The sequence below is a fragment of the Nuphar pumila genome, chromosome 8, assembly GCF_984573655.1.
Source record: "Nuphar pumila chromosome 8, dmNupPumi1.hap1.1, whole genome shotgun sequence".
Lineage (NCBI taxonomy): Eukaryota > Viridiplantae > Streptophyta > Magnoliopsida > Nymphaeales > Nymphaeaceae > Nuphar > Nuphar pumila.
Genome location: NC_143256.1, coordinates 100,646,411 through 100,662,804, shown reverse-complemented (window position 1 = coordinate 100,662,804; position 16,394 = coordinate 100,646,411). Strand labels below are relative to the sequence as shown.

The following is a 16,394-nucleotide window of genomic DNA, read 5'->3' as shown; positions in this document are numbered from 1 at the left end:
ATCAAGGTTTTGAGATTGATTCTGAATATCAAAATTCGATCTTTTTTCTAAGTTTTAAATTCAATCTGGGTTTTCAAAACCCAGATCCATCTTCAAAGTCCCATTCGGATTGTCAAAATCCATCTTGGATTCTAGATTTAGAGTCTGATTCCACCCTGGATTCAAATTTTCAAATCCAATTCCATCTTGGATTCCAGACTTCGAATCAAATTCCATTTAGGATTTCAGCTTTCAGATTCAACTCCATCTTGGATTCCAGACTTCGGATCCAATTTCATTTAGGATTCCAGATTTCAAAATTCAATTCTATCTTGGATTCCAGACTTCGGATCTAATTTCATTTAAGATTCTAGACTTCGGATCCAACTCCATCTAGGATTCTGGATTTCAGATCAAAATTTCATCTAGGATTCTAGATTCTCAAATCCAGTTCCATTTTTCAATCTGATTTCCAATTCCAAACTCAATTCCATTTTCAAATCTGGGTTTCAAAATTCCAATTTTAAACTCCTATCTTTCAAAACCATCTTTTCTCTAAGTCTAAATTAAACTTCCAAATTCAGTTCTTGTTTCATGTTCTGAATTTAAACTCAAAACCAAAGATCCCTTTTTAAAATTGATCCAAATTCAAAGTCTATTCTGACTTTGAAAATTCACTCTTATTTCAAAATTCCAAATTCCTTTTCTCTTCGTCTAAAGGCTTATCTTTCCAAATTCTGACCACTCCAAGACTTGAAAATTTAAGTCTTTCTTTCCAGATATATTTCAAATTCGAAGTTAGATTCAAAATCTAACTTTTTCAAATCAAATTCAACCATTTGAATTATTTCTTCACTCTATTATCAAATTTATTTTAGAATCACTTGGAAAAATCCCAAATTTGTAAATTGTTTTCTCAAAAGCATACATTTTTGCATTGCACAAACATGATTCTTTGTACATTTTAGACTTAGAATAAAGTCTTAGATAATATTTAGGCAAAGCAAAAAGGCATAAATTTGATCATTGGTTCGATTAGCTCTGGTAAAGGCATCAGGAACGGTTGAACCTCGTACCGACGAGCGAATCCCGTTTCTCCCTTTTCTCGCAAATATTTCAAAACGGAGGTGAGTAATTTTCAAATATTTTCAAATTTTAGGACAAGTGAGACCTTCGCAAAAGAGTTCCTCCCTCTTTTTTTTTTTCTCTTCTCTTTTCTTTTCTGTCTTTTATTTTCCCCTTCAAAAAGAGAAATAGAGGTTAAAAAAGAAAAGAGAAGAAAGAGAAGGAATAAAAGAGAAAACTTTTTGCGATGATAACAGAAGTTTTGGGATGAAGGCGTAGTTGTTGTATACTACTTATGTTGTTCAATCTAACTAAATGGATTTGGATTTGATTAGATATCTAACAACCTTGGGCATTCCTAAACCTAGCTAGGGTTGTAAACGGTTCAAATCGTGGTCGGATGTGGTCAATATCATATCTGACTAATCCAATGTTGGCTAAACGGATTTTAATTTGGATTCGAATTTTAAGGGTGAAAAGCTCATACCAAATCTGTTTTTTACATGTAAATGAATTCAGATATCCATCAAATCTGGATCTTCGTCTAATTCAATAGCAAAAAATTAAAACCATATATGTACCCTATTATAATCGGATATGGTTTGGCTTATCAAATCCAACCAAATAGAGTCAGATTAGATTGGATATTAGATAAAATCTGATCCGTTGACATCCTTATAGTTAAGAAATGATTACAGGGTGGGCATCAGGCCAGCCCAGTCCAACCTAAGTCCATTTGAAGATCGGCCCATCAGATTTTGAGCTCGTGACACCACTCAACCATTTATTGATAGGCTGGGTTTCAGCCCTGTTTTTAATGGGCTTGAATTTGAAAAGCAACTCATGACCCAGGCCATTGTGTCAATGGGCTAATGTTTAGTAGGCTGGCCAAGCCTGTTTGTAAGTTATTTTGAAAACTAAAATTAATTTCAAAAGCAATAAATTAATGAAAAATAGTAAAATTTACAAATCCATATTTGTTTCAATACAGTTAGTGTAGATATTAGCTTTAATTTCCTCTATTACTAAATCAATAAATTAGGTAGCTAAGGCTCATCTGAACGGTAGTCTGACTCAAGCTCAATCTATTCATGTAATGGGATAGGTTTCGGCTAATGGGTCAGGCCCTAAAATCCTTATCCAAACCTCGCCCTTGGTGAGCTGGGTCGCCTTCGCCAGATGGGCTGCCCAACCTGTTTGCTCACATCTAGAAAACATTGAAATGATGATCCAATATGTAGGATCAGTTCCTAGTGCGGACCCAAGATCCACTTAATTTTCTTTTCTTTTCTTTTTCTCTCTCTCTCTCTCAGCAGGGGTAAAGTTATTTCGCTAGCGGAGAAGTGGAGTGAATGGGAGCTGGGAGGTGTCATGTACTTGGTTCTCTAAAGTCTAAAACTCTCTCTCTCTCTCTCTCTCTGAGTCAGTGAGCGAGCGTCCGTCGGCTAAGACGAAGGCGAGGGCGACGACCACAAGACATCGACGCCCATTTTCCTGACGTAATTATGTTTGCTTGATTTTCGTTGTATATCTTTTTTTCTCGATTTCCTGTTTGGAATTCGTGGGGTTTTGCTTTTTTCCCGTTTCTCTGGAGTTCTGGATTTCTTCTTTTCTCGTTTTTAAAACTGTCTTCGAAGGTTTCCCCAAATCGTAATCTAAGTGTTTTCGTTCCCCCCCCCCCCCCCCCCCCCCCCCCCTTTTTTCCAGTTCAGCTCTTTTTTTATGGTTTAATTGGTCTGTGCAGATTAGGCCTTTGGAATTTAGGTGTTTACTTTTTGAGATGAGTCGTGGTGTAATTTCTTGGCTTACGTTTTGGAAGAAAAAATCGGATTATTCGGATTATTGGAAGAATTTATGTTACGTGGTGGCGAGTTTGGGAAATTAGGGTCTGGTTGACGTGTAATAAAGCTAGATAAGACTAGGGTTTCTTGGATCTGTACTTCTGTGGTGGAGATCTTGTCCCATTTTCCGTTAGCTTGACTCCTTGCTTTTCTTTACGTATTCAGATTGCGGTCATGAAGTTGGATTCGTTTGAAGAAAAGTGAGAATATATTGATTTAGTATTTAGGATATTAATGCAGTTGGGTTTCGGGCTTTGTATTTGTGTTAAGCAACGGGCAGCGTTTTGATTGGTATGTGTATACTTGGAGTTCCGGTTCCTGGACTATATGAACGTGGGTTGTGAGAATTTTTTTGGCTTATTATTGTAATCTGGCAGTTGATCTTGACAGTGTGTGTGTGTGTGAGTGTTTTTGTGGGTGTTTGAGTTTTATTGCTTTTTCATCGATTTGTTCTTTCAACGAGGAATAGTTCTGGAGAGCAAAGCATCTTTTATGTCCATGTCTATTATAGATTTTTATGTGATCGTGGTTCTAATTATGTGCAGTTAATGGCATCGAAATTGCGTCAGCTGCGATCAAAAACTGTAGCGGCCTCGCAGTTTGTATCAAAGCATGGGTGTGCTTATTATAAACAGATGATGGAGCAGAACAAGAAGTATGTGGTGGAACCGCCCAGGGTGGAGAAATGCAATGAGCTCTCAAAACAGCTGTTTTACACTCGTCTTGCAAGGTTGGTGTTTCTGTTTGAGCCTCAGCATCTATTATTTTGACTGCGGTTATATTCTTGGATTGTTGTTATAGTCTTGCTTTTCAATACTACCGTCTTGCAAAACATAATTTCCCTTCTGAAAGCATTAATCGGAATCTTGTTTTATTCATATAAGAATGACAAAAGGGATTCCTTTATGCATCTTCTTAATTTAGATCCTACATTTGGAACATGAATACTTAAGCTTTTGTCTTTTGAGTTGTTTCAACCTTTTCTTTAGGGTAATGTTATGTGCAGTTTTGTCTCTGCCAGTTCTTAAATGAGCCTAGAGAAGGAAAAGATCTGGAACTGGTGACGAATGTATAAAATATCTATGATGCTGAAGGTCTAAATGAAAGATCTAGCTTTTGGATATTTGTATTGAAAGGTTCCATGGTGATAACCACAATTAATTTTTATTGAATAGAAACCCTTACACGTCCTTTGGTTTGAGATGATTAATTTGTATAAATTGGTAGTATGGTGCTAAGCAACAGAAAGTGTGTGAGGTTGAAAGGAAAGTGGAATACAGATGCTCTTTGGAGAAATTTGAAGCCAAGGTTTTATTGGTGTAGATAGATTTTCTTGAGAACAGTTGATGGAGAGCTGCGGCATATCTGGATTCTTTGAAGGACATATTATTGGTATTTACCTCTTAATTTGTAAAGTGATTTATTTTACATTGTCCAGAGCTGAATGGGTGGTCGTGACCAGTCTATGTAAAACTGATCCAACTAAATTGATTTTTAATCAATCTGAACTTGTTCAAAAGGATTTCCTCTATTCAGCTATTTGAATAAATTTTCCACTTTTTCAATTTATTTTTTCCTTTTATTTTTCATTTATTAGTACAATTTTCTGAATGGATTGAAATTCCTCTTAGATACGATTGAATCGAGCTGAATGCAGTCAATTAAATTTGTCCTTGGATTTTTGGGAGTCAGATCTGGTTTTTATGGTCATACTGCTTATGTTTTTTTTGGTGTCACATCTGATTTTTGTGACATTACTTCTTATGCGATTTAGACCTCCCTTTTGCAAGTCATGCACTTCAACCAGTTTCAGTTTGCTAGAGCCTGGTTTCCTTGAACCAGTTTGTTAGGGTGTATGGTGAAAAGATCAGGTGCAATATGATTACACAAATATTTTTGCATTAAGCACTTGATCACCCTCCATCTTGGGGACAGGGCCTGTCAGGTGTGGGGCCCAAGACCTGATGGAGAGTGATCAGGTGTGGGGCCCAAGACCTGATGGAGGGTGATCAGGTGCTTAATGCACGATTTTTTGTGCAATCATATTGCACCCGATCCAGATTCGGGTGGGTGTGGATTCTTTCGTCTGTGTTTGTTCTGAGTGCAATCTAGAGGTGCAAAGGGATTGGGTGCAGTATGGCCAGAACATGGTAGATCCAAATTTTAATAAACAAGTCACAATATCCCATTGTGATAATAATCTAACTTAGTACGAGAGGAACAGTTGGCTCATACAAATGGCAATCATTGTGGCACAAACACCAGAGACATGCCAACTAGGAGGTCATGACTCCTTGTAGGACTGTGTCTAGCTTAACTAGGTGACTTCTTGACAGACTGGTTGTGCTTTTCTTTTGATGCTAAGCTGCCAACACATAGTTTATACAACATGATAGGCATGTGAAGATGGTTCTTTAGGCAGATAGAATGAAAGAAATGTATAGGCAACATAACATATCAAATCCAAGAACTATTTATGTTTAAGTATGTGATCTGCAGTAATGACTTTCTCATTAATGTCCCTTGTTTTGGACTGGTTAAATTGCTTTGATAAGCAATCAATCATAATACCATGTGGTTTTGACAAAACTTTACGAAACCACAGTGAAACATGTTATAGACTTCATAGGCCATATATGGTATTGGTATCATATGGGTGACTCAAGATCCATGTACGTCTAGGGACTGTTACATGGACCATAATGGTGGTATGCGTCAGATAGAATGAGCACCATATTTTTTCAGGATTTGGAAACTTGCATATCACTTGCAACCCTGATCTGTCCAAAATTTCCACTCTCTCATGTTCTTCTGACAAGAGAAGTTTGTTCTATCTCAATCCCAACAGCTGAATGTCCTTGAATTTGTAGCTTGATTGAGCGACCATTGTGCTCCTTTAGGCGGTGAATGTCTGAACAGTCTTGAAACTACTGCAATTGTGCCTTGTGAGCTCCAACGACGGCAATTTCTTCATTGCATCCTAGAAAAAAGAGTTGATGCTAGTTTGTTTAATTTTAACAAGTCACATGACCAAGATTTTAAGTCATACTTTATCTGTCCAATATTTGTTTTGAGTGTCACAAGATTTGTGTCTTTCCTTTCTTTTGTTTTTTCATTAGCATCTTTTTTAGTATACATGCTCCTATTTCAATATGGGTCTGATCTAGTCAAATGTGTGCCTTCATGCCATGGAATAAGATTTATGATATGGTAAAGCAACTTCTTTTGATCCTGGTAGTAAAAATGGCACAAGGAGAAACTTGTGGATCACAACCCTGTTAATGTTTTCTTAAGAGTATCTAATTGTTTTGGTATTCATTTTGTATATTTAATGTTATGTTATGTAATGTCATGTTCTGATGATTTTTTTCATTGATCTCTCTCTCTCTCTCTCTCTCTCTCTCTCTCTCTCACACACACACACATTGTTTATTTTTCACCATTCATTGTGCATACTATATGCATATCCATTGTCCTAAGGCTGCATTATCCCTGTTTACTACAGGGTATATGATCACTGCACAAGTATCAAAGTAATGAGGTCTAAAAGATTGTGTGTGTGTGTTAGAATGAAAACCATCTTGCTGAAATATGTTTCCGTTTACAGCCTTCCTGGTCGATATGAGTCTTTCTGGAAAGAAATGGATGCTGTTAAACAGATGTGGAAGAACAAGCATGAGTTGAAGGTTGAGGATGCTGGCATTGCTGCCCTGTTTGGGTTGGAATGTTATGCTTGGTTTTGTGTTGGTGAAATAGTTGGAAGAGGGTTCACATTCACAGGCTACTATGTCTGATGTCGATCTTAGTCCTTTTTTTCAAGTGTGATTTTAATCAGAGACTTTCTCTTTTGAAATTTTGTTTTTGGCAAAAGGTGAAACAGAAAAAATTTTATTGCTGAGCATGTTAACCGGGGGTGCCTATCCAAGCATCAATAATTTTCCTCTTTATTTCTTCTACTCTGTCTTGGTGCAGCGTTTTATGTTGCATTCCTCGTGTTCAAGCCAATACTTGCGGCAATTGAATTGATTTATGATTCTATATTTTTAGGATTTTCTAGTCTTTTAAGTTCTGCCATTTATTGTCTTTGATAGATCTGAGCATAACATGGAAGATACTTGAGCTGTAAATTGATATTATCTGTGTTAAAGTGAATTTCGCTGTAGGCATTTTGTTTTTGCCAAGGGATGATGGTTTGCCACTGTTTTTGGTACAGGCAATGGACATAGATGGCCCTTACTTTTATTGGAAATACCATTACTAACTGCAAGCTAGAAAATATAACAAACATGACCAATTTGCTGTTTGCTTGACACTTTTGCCTTTTTGCTACAAGAATGAGCCAAGCTTGAACACTTCAAGCTGGGCTTGTTCAGCTTGTTTACCAGCCCTACATTAACAAAATCCTAACCAGAAAGAGATTAGATCCGGTAGGATATCTTGGCCGTGGACTTTGAAAGATTGTTCCAACCAAGATCCAGCTCCAACAAAATATAAGAGGCCATACTTTGCGAAAGTCCTCTAAAAATCTCAGAAAAAGATGGATTTTTTTTTTTAATGGCGGAGAAAAGGGCCCAGACGAGTTTTAAAACCACCTAGTCATTAACGACAATGCTTGCCTGCCTGTCTTGTTGTCAATACATTCTAGTTTGGATTTTCGGGCCTAGACCTCCAAGAATTGTTGTCAGAGACCCGTCTTACTATTAACGACAATCTGAGTTGTCATTAACAACTCTTTCTAATTTAGAGACAACTCTACGTTTGTCCTCAAGAAATCTGTTGTTGATGGCCCCCTTGGATTTGTGAAATTTGGCGCAGACATTGATCAGGACAGCATATGAGCCCATAGCAAGGCCCCGCCAACCAGTGAGTCCTGTGGTGAGTTGGCACCATGAACAAAGGCAGACCAAAAGTATCCATCGACAAAATGTCTCATGTAATGGACTCCTCTTTCAAATTGTCAAGCATCCTTCGATAAACTTTCAAGGACCGACGTCTCCAGGATCCCTTAAAGCCTGCATACTTCTCTAGCTGACTCCCTGTCCAAAGAACTTGGGAAAGCCAACGGTCGCATATTGATTGCGAATCAATGGAATAGGGATTCACAACAATCCGAGCTAGCTCATGCTCGACTCGAGCTCAACCCATTTAAGCTCTGCCGCTTGAAAAAATAAATGAGCCAAGTTTGAACACAAGTCTAAGCTCGGTGTGGATAAATGAGCCGAGTTTGATCAAGTCTCTGAACTCAATTAAGCTCTCATAAGGCATATATGTAATATGTTTGCAAGGTAAACCCCTAAAATCATCATTTCCATAATGGGTTGGGTGTTAGTCACTTTCTTAAGAGGTGTTGAGTTCGAATTTGAGGCCCGATCACTTTTTCTCCATACAATAATCTAGCGGGTTTAAAGTATATGTAAATTTTTTGGGTCACAATACACCTCACAGTCTAGCATAATGGTGTGTCATTTGTGCATCGCTTGGGGTTTGAATTCCACTTTTATAGGACCCTTTACTGGTAATATTTTTTTGGAATAACGGTCAAGCTGAGCTTGAACATAGGCATTTTGAAACGAGCCAAGTTTGAACAACCCAGTCTGGGCTCGTGTGTATGCCTACATTGGAAGCCTGGCATGGATTGGAAGTTAGAGATCACACCCATTTGTCTTTAGAGTTTTGGTTAGAGGATTTTTTTGGGGTGTTGCTGATTTCTTGGATGGCAAGTTGTTGGATATAGATGAGCCAACCAAGTCATTGGGAAGATCATTGTAGGCTCTCATTTGTATTGAAGCTCTTATTGGCTTTCTCCTGACGAGAGAGCGATCCTTCATACAAATCATTGAGTATGAAGCTAAGATCTCTGTTTGTAAAACCTGTAAATTTTGATGTTAAAAATAAATAAAGAGATTAGCTTTATCCACGAGTCAAAAATGTGGTTTCTATATTTTAAACGTCAATTTTGGGTATTTTACATGCTCAATTATTCTTTGTGACCAGTGAGGTTAAAATAATCATTTCAAGCATTGTTTCAAACAAAAAAATTATTAAAATATTTAAATTACTATTAAAATTTATTAATTTAGTGAGTCACAACTCATCTATGTGTTTTTAAGGTGTTTTGAACTTAACAAGACCCATTTTAATGGTTTAGGAAAAAATTTGCTTAAAAGAGTATTTTAGTCATAAAATAATTTATGAGAAATACTCTAATCAATAAATTTTTACTTTAGAAAATACCAAAGCCCTTGAATTATTTAAAACTAGATGAGTAATTAATGTGAATAAAATGTGAGAAACTAAATTAGAAAAAATTGTGGACTTTAAAATGGACCCAAAAACCATACCGGTTAGACCCTAATGGATCAACCCCAAACTTAAGGTTTTTTTTGGGGGGGGGTTAAATAATTAAGTAAAATGATATTAAATTCTAGATTTAAATTTTAACAATATTTTTATAAATAGAATAGTTGGTTACTTTTTTAGCTGGTGATTTTATATTTAGAAATCACTAGGTTTTGGGATTTGGGCTTTTTGGACCCAAACCAAGCCCAAACTGGACCCGTTTGTTTGGGCACACAAGGAGGAAAGGACGATTCATGGGTGGAGCCCACTAGGTTACTCGACTCTGTCTCTCTTTCCTTCCCTTATTTTTACCAGTTGAAAACCCTCTTCTTTCCTTTTCTATTCTACCCAAAGTCGAACCCCTCTTCTTTCCTCATTTTTCCTCAGTCGCCACCCCTCTATTTTTTTTTTCTTTTCCCCTTCTCTCTTTTTTCCCTCTCACCCTCTCCTCTTATTTTCGTTGTTCACAACTGTTGTCCAGTCGCCCGACATGCCTGATGTTAGAGGACTCGTTGGAGCTCCATGAGTCATCCTCCTTCACGTTTTTCCCTCTCATTTCTTCACCATCTTGATTGTCATTGTAATGAGCCAATTCGAGGCCTCTCGAGCCTGGGTTTGTGGACGCTAGTTTTCATAGGAAAATTACTCAATAATCTCAGAAACAACTCAAAACCATGCCAGAAATTTTTTTAATTTTTTTTATTTAATAATTGAAGGTTCATATATCCATTTACAATATCATAATCATCCAAAGACAAAAGCAGAATAAAAGTAAAGGTAAACCATACTTCTGATGTGGCAGAGTCGCAGTCTGATACTAGGTACTGTGAGTGATGACCGCAGTCCTTAAACCTACAGTTGCAACCAAAAGAAGGGGCGAGTTTACAACCCAATAAGATTTTATTTACAAATAGACATGACTGTTGCAACTGTAGTGAGCTATAAGCTTCTAGTCTTTGTTTAGTTTGCTACTTATGCAATATGTTATTTATGAGTTTTACCTTTTTTTTATCGTATCTCTATTATCATTCTCAAACACATCTTCTACTCTAATCGGCTATTCCGGATATAGCTTCCTCGGGTGTGACAACCCATATAGACAACTTAGAGTCTGCGATGTTGGCCATACATATGAACCACTCATAATAACGTAGTCCAAACCGGCACAAACTACAAACATAGGTGTTGTAGCTGCTCGTAGGTTGTAAGCTGAGAGTGAATGAGCTCAATCGGTAGCTAGACGAAGAGCCAAGGTGGCTATACCTGCCCCCAAGGTATCTCAAGGAGCTATACCTGTCCCCAAGGTTTTGTGGTTCATGCTACATCCTACATGTATCTAGTGGGCAATGATTTAACCCCTAAGGGTTACCCAAGAACGTCTGAGATATTTTCAAGTTACTCATGAGGTACACACTTCAACATTTCCCCAAATCATGCCTCCTAGTAGAGATCTCCATCATATTTTGTGTGGTCATCATATACGCAACTTTATCTCAATATTCACATCTTGAAGTCAGTGCATTATATAATCATCAATGTATATTCACCAACTATTTTTTAATACACGTTTACATGTTAAAATTATTAAGGATGACAACTCACCACAGATTAGTTCATGATACTTACAATGTCCCTCCCAAGGCATAAGCGTAACATTCTTCAAGGTAATACCTACCCTGAGACTCTGAAACTATACCCTCAATTTTTACATAACACATCAATCTCATACACGCAACCATGTCATGCCACATTTATTTCATAATTCAAAAAATATGCATGATCAAGTTTAAACATCACACTTGAATTTTATAGATTCCTAAACATGCAAAATAATGTTTATTCACAATAAAAAAAACTAGCATACTTGAAGCATTTGAAATCATATTGAAGAATGCCTAAACTAGTTAGCATGTGTTTTAATTAACTAAGAAAAAATTTGTAAATATTCACTTACCTGGAATGCTTAAATTTTAATTCTTAGTTTCACGTAACTTTTGATCTAAAATAATACCTCATATTATCAAAATACCCTTAGATTTAACTGTCAAACTCTAACCTCATTCTTTCATAGTTTGTCCTTACATCCCCTACTAATGGATTCTACTCAAGCAGTAGAATCCAAGGACTCCAGAATCATCTGAATCCAACTTCAGGGTACCAAATTATGCCTTGTCTATTATGTAGACATACCAAGGGTAAAATAGTTTTTTTGCTCTTTTAACCATTCATAATGACATCTTTGTCATGTTGGTGCTATGTCACCTTAAAATTCATATCCAAAATTTGATTTGGACCCTGGATCTGATATGCCTGATCCAAACCTGTTTGTGATGATTTGACATAAGCATAGCATCTGTGTTGGGCATTCTTAGATTTTGGACTAACTCCACTAAGTTCACTTATTTTCGGATCCATTTGGGTATCCGCAGTCCAATTTGCATTTTGCAACCTGAAACTGGTGCGCATTGGAAAAATTGAGGTCTTTACTATCTCAAATTTTTCCACTACACTTGCCCACTCATGCGGACCCACATTTATATATTCACATACATGTATATATACATACCAAAATCAAATTTCAATTTAACCAACATCGAAGCCCGAATTTGTCTAGATCATTCGGGCTCGGTCGGTCCATACCAAGTTATCAAGAAAACAAACCCCGATTTGGTCTGTCCAGACCGAGACAGTCTGCTATGGCCAAAAAAACCTGAACCAGTTCTAACAGACCAAGTCAATCTGTCATGGTATACAGACCCGACTCGGTTCGTTAAGACCGAGTCAGTCTGTTAAAGCACTCATGGCTCAATTTGCATTGATCTGGTTCAGTTCAAGTCATACTCAAACCGAGCAGTGTGGCTGATTTGGTCTACAGAAAACACAAACCGAGTCTGCCCTGCACTTTTTCTACAATAATTTCAGCAACACCATTGTTGCCGAACTGCTGCAGTTTCTGTAGATGGGGCGATGTTGTTGGCGATCGTCGATCGTCTGCAGATACCATCCCTTTTTTTTCAGTGCCTACAGCGATGAGGGCAGTGGCCGGACCTTCTGCCTCCTCGCAACAGTCGGTCCTCCCTTCTCGTTTTTGTCACCAGCGGGTGGCAATAACAGAGGGAAAACCCCTCTGTTGCCCCCTTTCTTCAACTGCAATACAGAGACAGGGTTTTCCCTATCGTTGTTTTGCTACAATTCACCGGAAAACGTGAGGTTGTTGGCAACCTTTGTATTAAAAACAACGAGAGGGAGAGGGGCTTACCTGAAGGTGATCGACGGTGGGTCCTCTTCTGCTTCTCCCTTCTCGCTCCCTCTCTGCTCCTCTGGTGCTTGAGTTGGGAAAGGGGAGGAGGCCCCCCCATGGCTTTTATAGACGTGGGGTGTCGGTTACCCCCCCCCCCCCCCCCCTCTCGTATTAATTGAGGGAACCCCCTCTTCCTCTCCCACGATCTGATTTGTGGGAGAGGAAGGGGTGATGGTTCCCCCTCCTCCCGTAACCGCCCCATGATGGGGCGGCATTACAGTCACCCTCGTTCTTTCACTTAGGTGAATTAGGAAATAAGTTTGTTGAAGCCCTCATTTTCTCTCGCAAACACTCTTTGTGATCTATCCTCAAGCAAATTGTTCTCTCTGCAATCAACCCTTAACTGATTGTCTTTGATCATCCTCAAGAAGCACTCTGATCATCCTCAACTTGTATTCTCTCTGCGATCTTTCTCGATCAACTGCCATTAAGGGTATTTCATGTTATTCTATGTGTTATTGAGGTAAGTGTTCCTCTTTCTTCTCTCTTGCCATTTTTCTGATCTTGCTTGTTTTTAGATTTTTTGTGTTTCAATTGTTAGACAAGTGCTCATCACTCCTCTTCTCTCGTGTGGAGTTTTATTTGGGATTATTTTTTTCTGATTTTGCATTGCTCGAGTGGGAAACAATCGGATTGCCCTCAGTTGCACAAACTTGATCGGATTTCCCTCATTTGCGCTCTCCGATCATTGTGCAAGTACCTTGTCCTCTTGTTATGATCATCTTCACCGTATTATTTGATCAAATTCTTTTTTTCATCCTCCTCTATGTGCATTTCATAAAGTAGCTAAGGGCCATCTTTGAAGACTCTATTACTCTTACGCTTGTGGTCCATCATCTTCAGTTGTTCTGATTACCGTCATGTTATAATGAAACTTGCAGTACTATTGATGTGTGAATACCTCATGCAGTGTCTAATAGTGATAGGTTGAGATATAATTGTTGGGTCATTCTTATGCTCTCTTCTGCCTAGCTTGCTAATAGGTAGCAATCTAGAAAGTTATGCCTAGAGGCAGTCAATTTTTTGAATTATTTGCTTATGGCTGCTCCTGAAAGCAAGATGGAATCAGGTGTCTTAATCTTCGTGCAACCACTGTACTTATGTGTTGGCCAACATGCAAAATAGGACATACGCCCATCACAGTAGTCCAACCTTGTTTCAGATTTTTGGTTTATTGCCTTGTGTTTTTTATTTTTTCGTCAATTGGGTTATCGATTTACATTATAAATTTTGTCGCTTGTGTACGAAAGTGTATTTCGATAAATTTATCATTCTATTTTCAGCAGTGCGGCACTCTCCTACAATGAGAAGATGCCCATCTAACACTGTTCTGGTGTTTTTGCTTGGTGTTACATGTAAACCCCAAAAAATGTCAAAAATTTTAGAAATAAATAAAAAGAATTTTTCTTCATAATAGATAGGATAATATAATATTATATTAAATGTCTTAGATCCAAATGGATTTTGGATCCGAATAAGGGTATATCAAATCCAATACGTGGATTTGGATATAGGAAGTAGATTTGGATTTCGAATAGATCCAAAACCTAGTTAGTGTTTGACTGAATTCTTAATAGATCCAAAGTAGCGTGTGACCCAATCAAGATCTGAAATCCAGCTGAAGAGTTTTAGAAGACCCAAATTACTATAAAGATCCAACCTGAATCTGAGATCTATTAGAAAAAAATTGTAAGTATATAAATAAATTAATATAGACAAAATTTGCAACAAGATGTTAAGTGGTGTGGTGGTGAGGTATGTCATATCCTTGAGAGGCAACTTGAGTTCAAATCCCACCATACACACACACGGTTTTAGTAAGAAGCACTACATTTCCTTTTTGACAAAAATGATATAATGTTATAACTCGTGGGGGGGTTTGTTGCCTCTTTGGGTAGAGACCTGAGTTTGAACTCCCCACACGCATGGATTTTTATTTTGGCACATGATGATTCTTTTGGCAAAACTCTAACAAACTTTAACACACACATTTTTCTTTTCCTCTTCTTAATAAAGATGAATTGTAATTCAATTATTTTGTTTGAAGTATGAGAAACTTTCTCATATAGCACATGTTTTGTGGTGCTATTGACTTAAATGAAAATTAAGGAGAAAAGGGGTTAGAAAACTTGTTTTGGTAAGTAAGAAGAGCTCTACACGTTTTTGGAAAATAGAGATAATGCAAATAAAAAAAATGGCTAGCACCTACGACTATGTTAGAATGCATACTATTGTGTGTCGATCTGCCTTAAATGGCTAGATCGATCGTGTAATACAATTGATTAGTTCATGCAAAGTATGCGAGTAATACCAAATGGACCAATGAAGGAAACATATGCATATAGAGACGATAGGGTAACATACATACATGGATGCATGCAATGATATCCCTGCATAAAGTATACAGGTTGGTTGTAATAGATTTGTGAAAAAAATAAATAGACATGTACTGTGTCATGAAAACCCATGGCATACAGTGGGAGGGGTTGGAAGGACATATATATATATATATATATATATATATATAAAGAGAGAGAGATGCATTTGACCACTCATACCTTGTTTAAATTCGGATATAAAATGTAACATGGCATTTAGATGCATTGTGTGTTATGAACAAAAAAAATCCTATTCAAAGATTACTGTGTTCATTCATGTCATTCATGCAAAATTATATATATATATATATAGAGAGAGAGAGAGATGCATTTGACCACTCATACCTTGTTTAAATTTGGATATAAAATGTAACATGACATTTAGATGCATTGTGTGTTATGAACAAAAAAAATCCTATTCAAAGATTACCGTGTTCATTCATTAAACATATATGTGCAGTATGTTATACGCAGTGGTTTCTTTGGTTGGTGTTATGAAACAAAAATTTGAAAAAAAACTAGTTATGAATATAACATGATGTCAAATACGTGGTTTGTATGAATAAAAACCTTATTCAAATGTACCAAGTTCATTCATTAAAACCACTTGTATTTAGTTGGTTAAGTGAAGAGCAAATTCATTAGTTTACGGTTATGGAAAGAAGGTACATAGAAAAAATAAAATAAAACGATGTTAGATCTGCGTTATTATTTTGGTCGTGGATTCAAATCCCAATTAGAGATAACATATTCATTCATTTACATCTTACATGATTCGTTGGTGTTCTTTTGTATTTGAATTCAAAGAAATCTCTTTAAGCCCAAAGTCAAAGGAATTTTAGAGGTTTCCTAATATAAAAACCTAGGCTAATTAAGCTAGGGAGTGAAAATAAAAATTAGACTTCAATTATATTTTTTTATATATACTTTGATTTAAAAAGGGAAAGAGGCTTCCCTAGGGTGAGACATGCCACCCTAGTGGGCCCTTCTCATGTGGCTAAAAATCCAACTTTCAAGAAAATGGTAAAGATCAAAACTTTCTAAAACAAAAATTAAAATAAGCTAGAAGGTTGAAATCTATGGTTTCTTAAATGAGTTTTTAGCAAGTTTTGGAACAAGAGGGGCATCCCATCTTAGTGGGCCCTCTTATGCATGGTTGGAACCTCTTTAAGAGGTAAGCTAAGGTGGGTATGCATATAATATAGTTCATATTATGTAAATTATGGAGCTTAGGTTTAAAACTTAAAAAAAAATTAAAGTTAAATTAGTCAACTTGCTTGCCAAGTCTTGCAAAATAGAAAGGTTGAGACCCCATGCGGGTGTAGACCAACACTTTTTCTAATTAGTTAGGCAACATATATTATGTATATTACATACTTTATAACAAATATATTATATAAGCTATACTAATAGGAAAAAAAATGAAGAACAAAAAAAAAAGAAATCTAAAAAAAAAGAGAAAAAGGCAAGCAAGTTAATGAGATTTAAAAA

The 16,394-nt window shown here is 36.9% G+C and overlaps 1 protein-coding gene across 1 annotated transcript; it reads left to right on the top strand.

Moving 5' to 3' along the window:
• The first annotated feature begins 2,396 nt into the window (after nucleotides 1–2,396).
• Nucleotides 2,397–6,913, top strand: LOC149830060 (uncharacterized). Its single transcript, XM_090016289.1, has 3 exons — nucleotides 2,397–2,543; nucleotides 3,431–3,615; nucleotides 6,493–6,913. Exons 2-3 carry the CDS (start codon nucleotides 3,434–3,436, stop codon nucleotides 6,677–6,679), a joined length of 369 nt encoding a protein of 122 aa, XP_089872415.1. The 5' UTR covers nucleotides 2,397–2,543; nucleotides 3,431–3,433; the 3' UTR covers nucleotides 6,680–6,913.
• Nucleotides 6,914–16,394: the final 9,481 nt, after the last annotated feature.

Bases quoted from the DNA above. Each gene is read 5' to 3' on its own strand.
- LOC149830060 (XM_090016289.1), top strand. From the start codon at position 3,434: ATGGCATCGAAATTGCGTCAGCTGCGATCAAAAACTGTAGCGGCCTCG. The intron at 3,616-6,492 runs GTTGGTGTTTCT...TTCCGTTTACAG, and splicing joins TTTTACACTCGTCTTGCAAG to CCTTCCTGGTCGATATGAGT.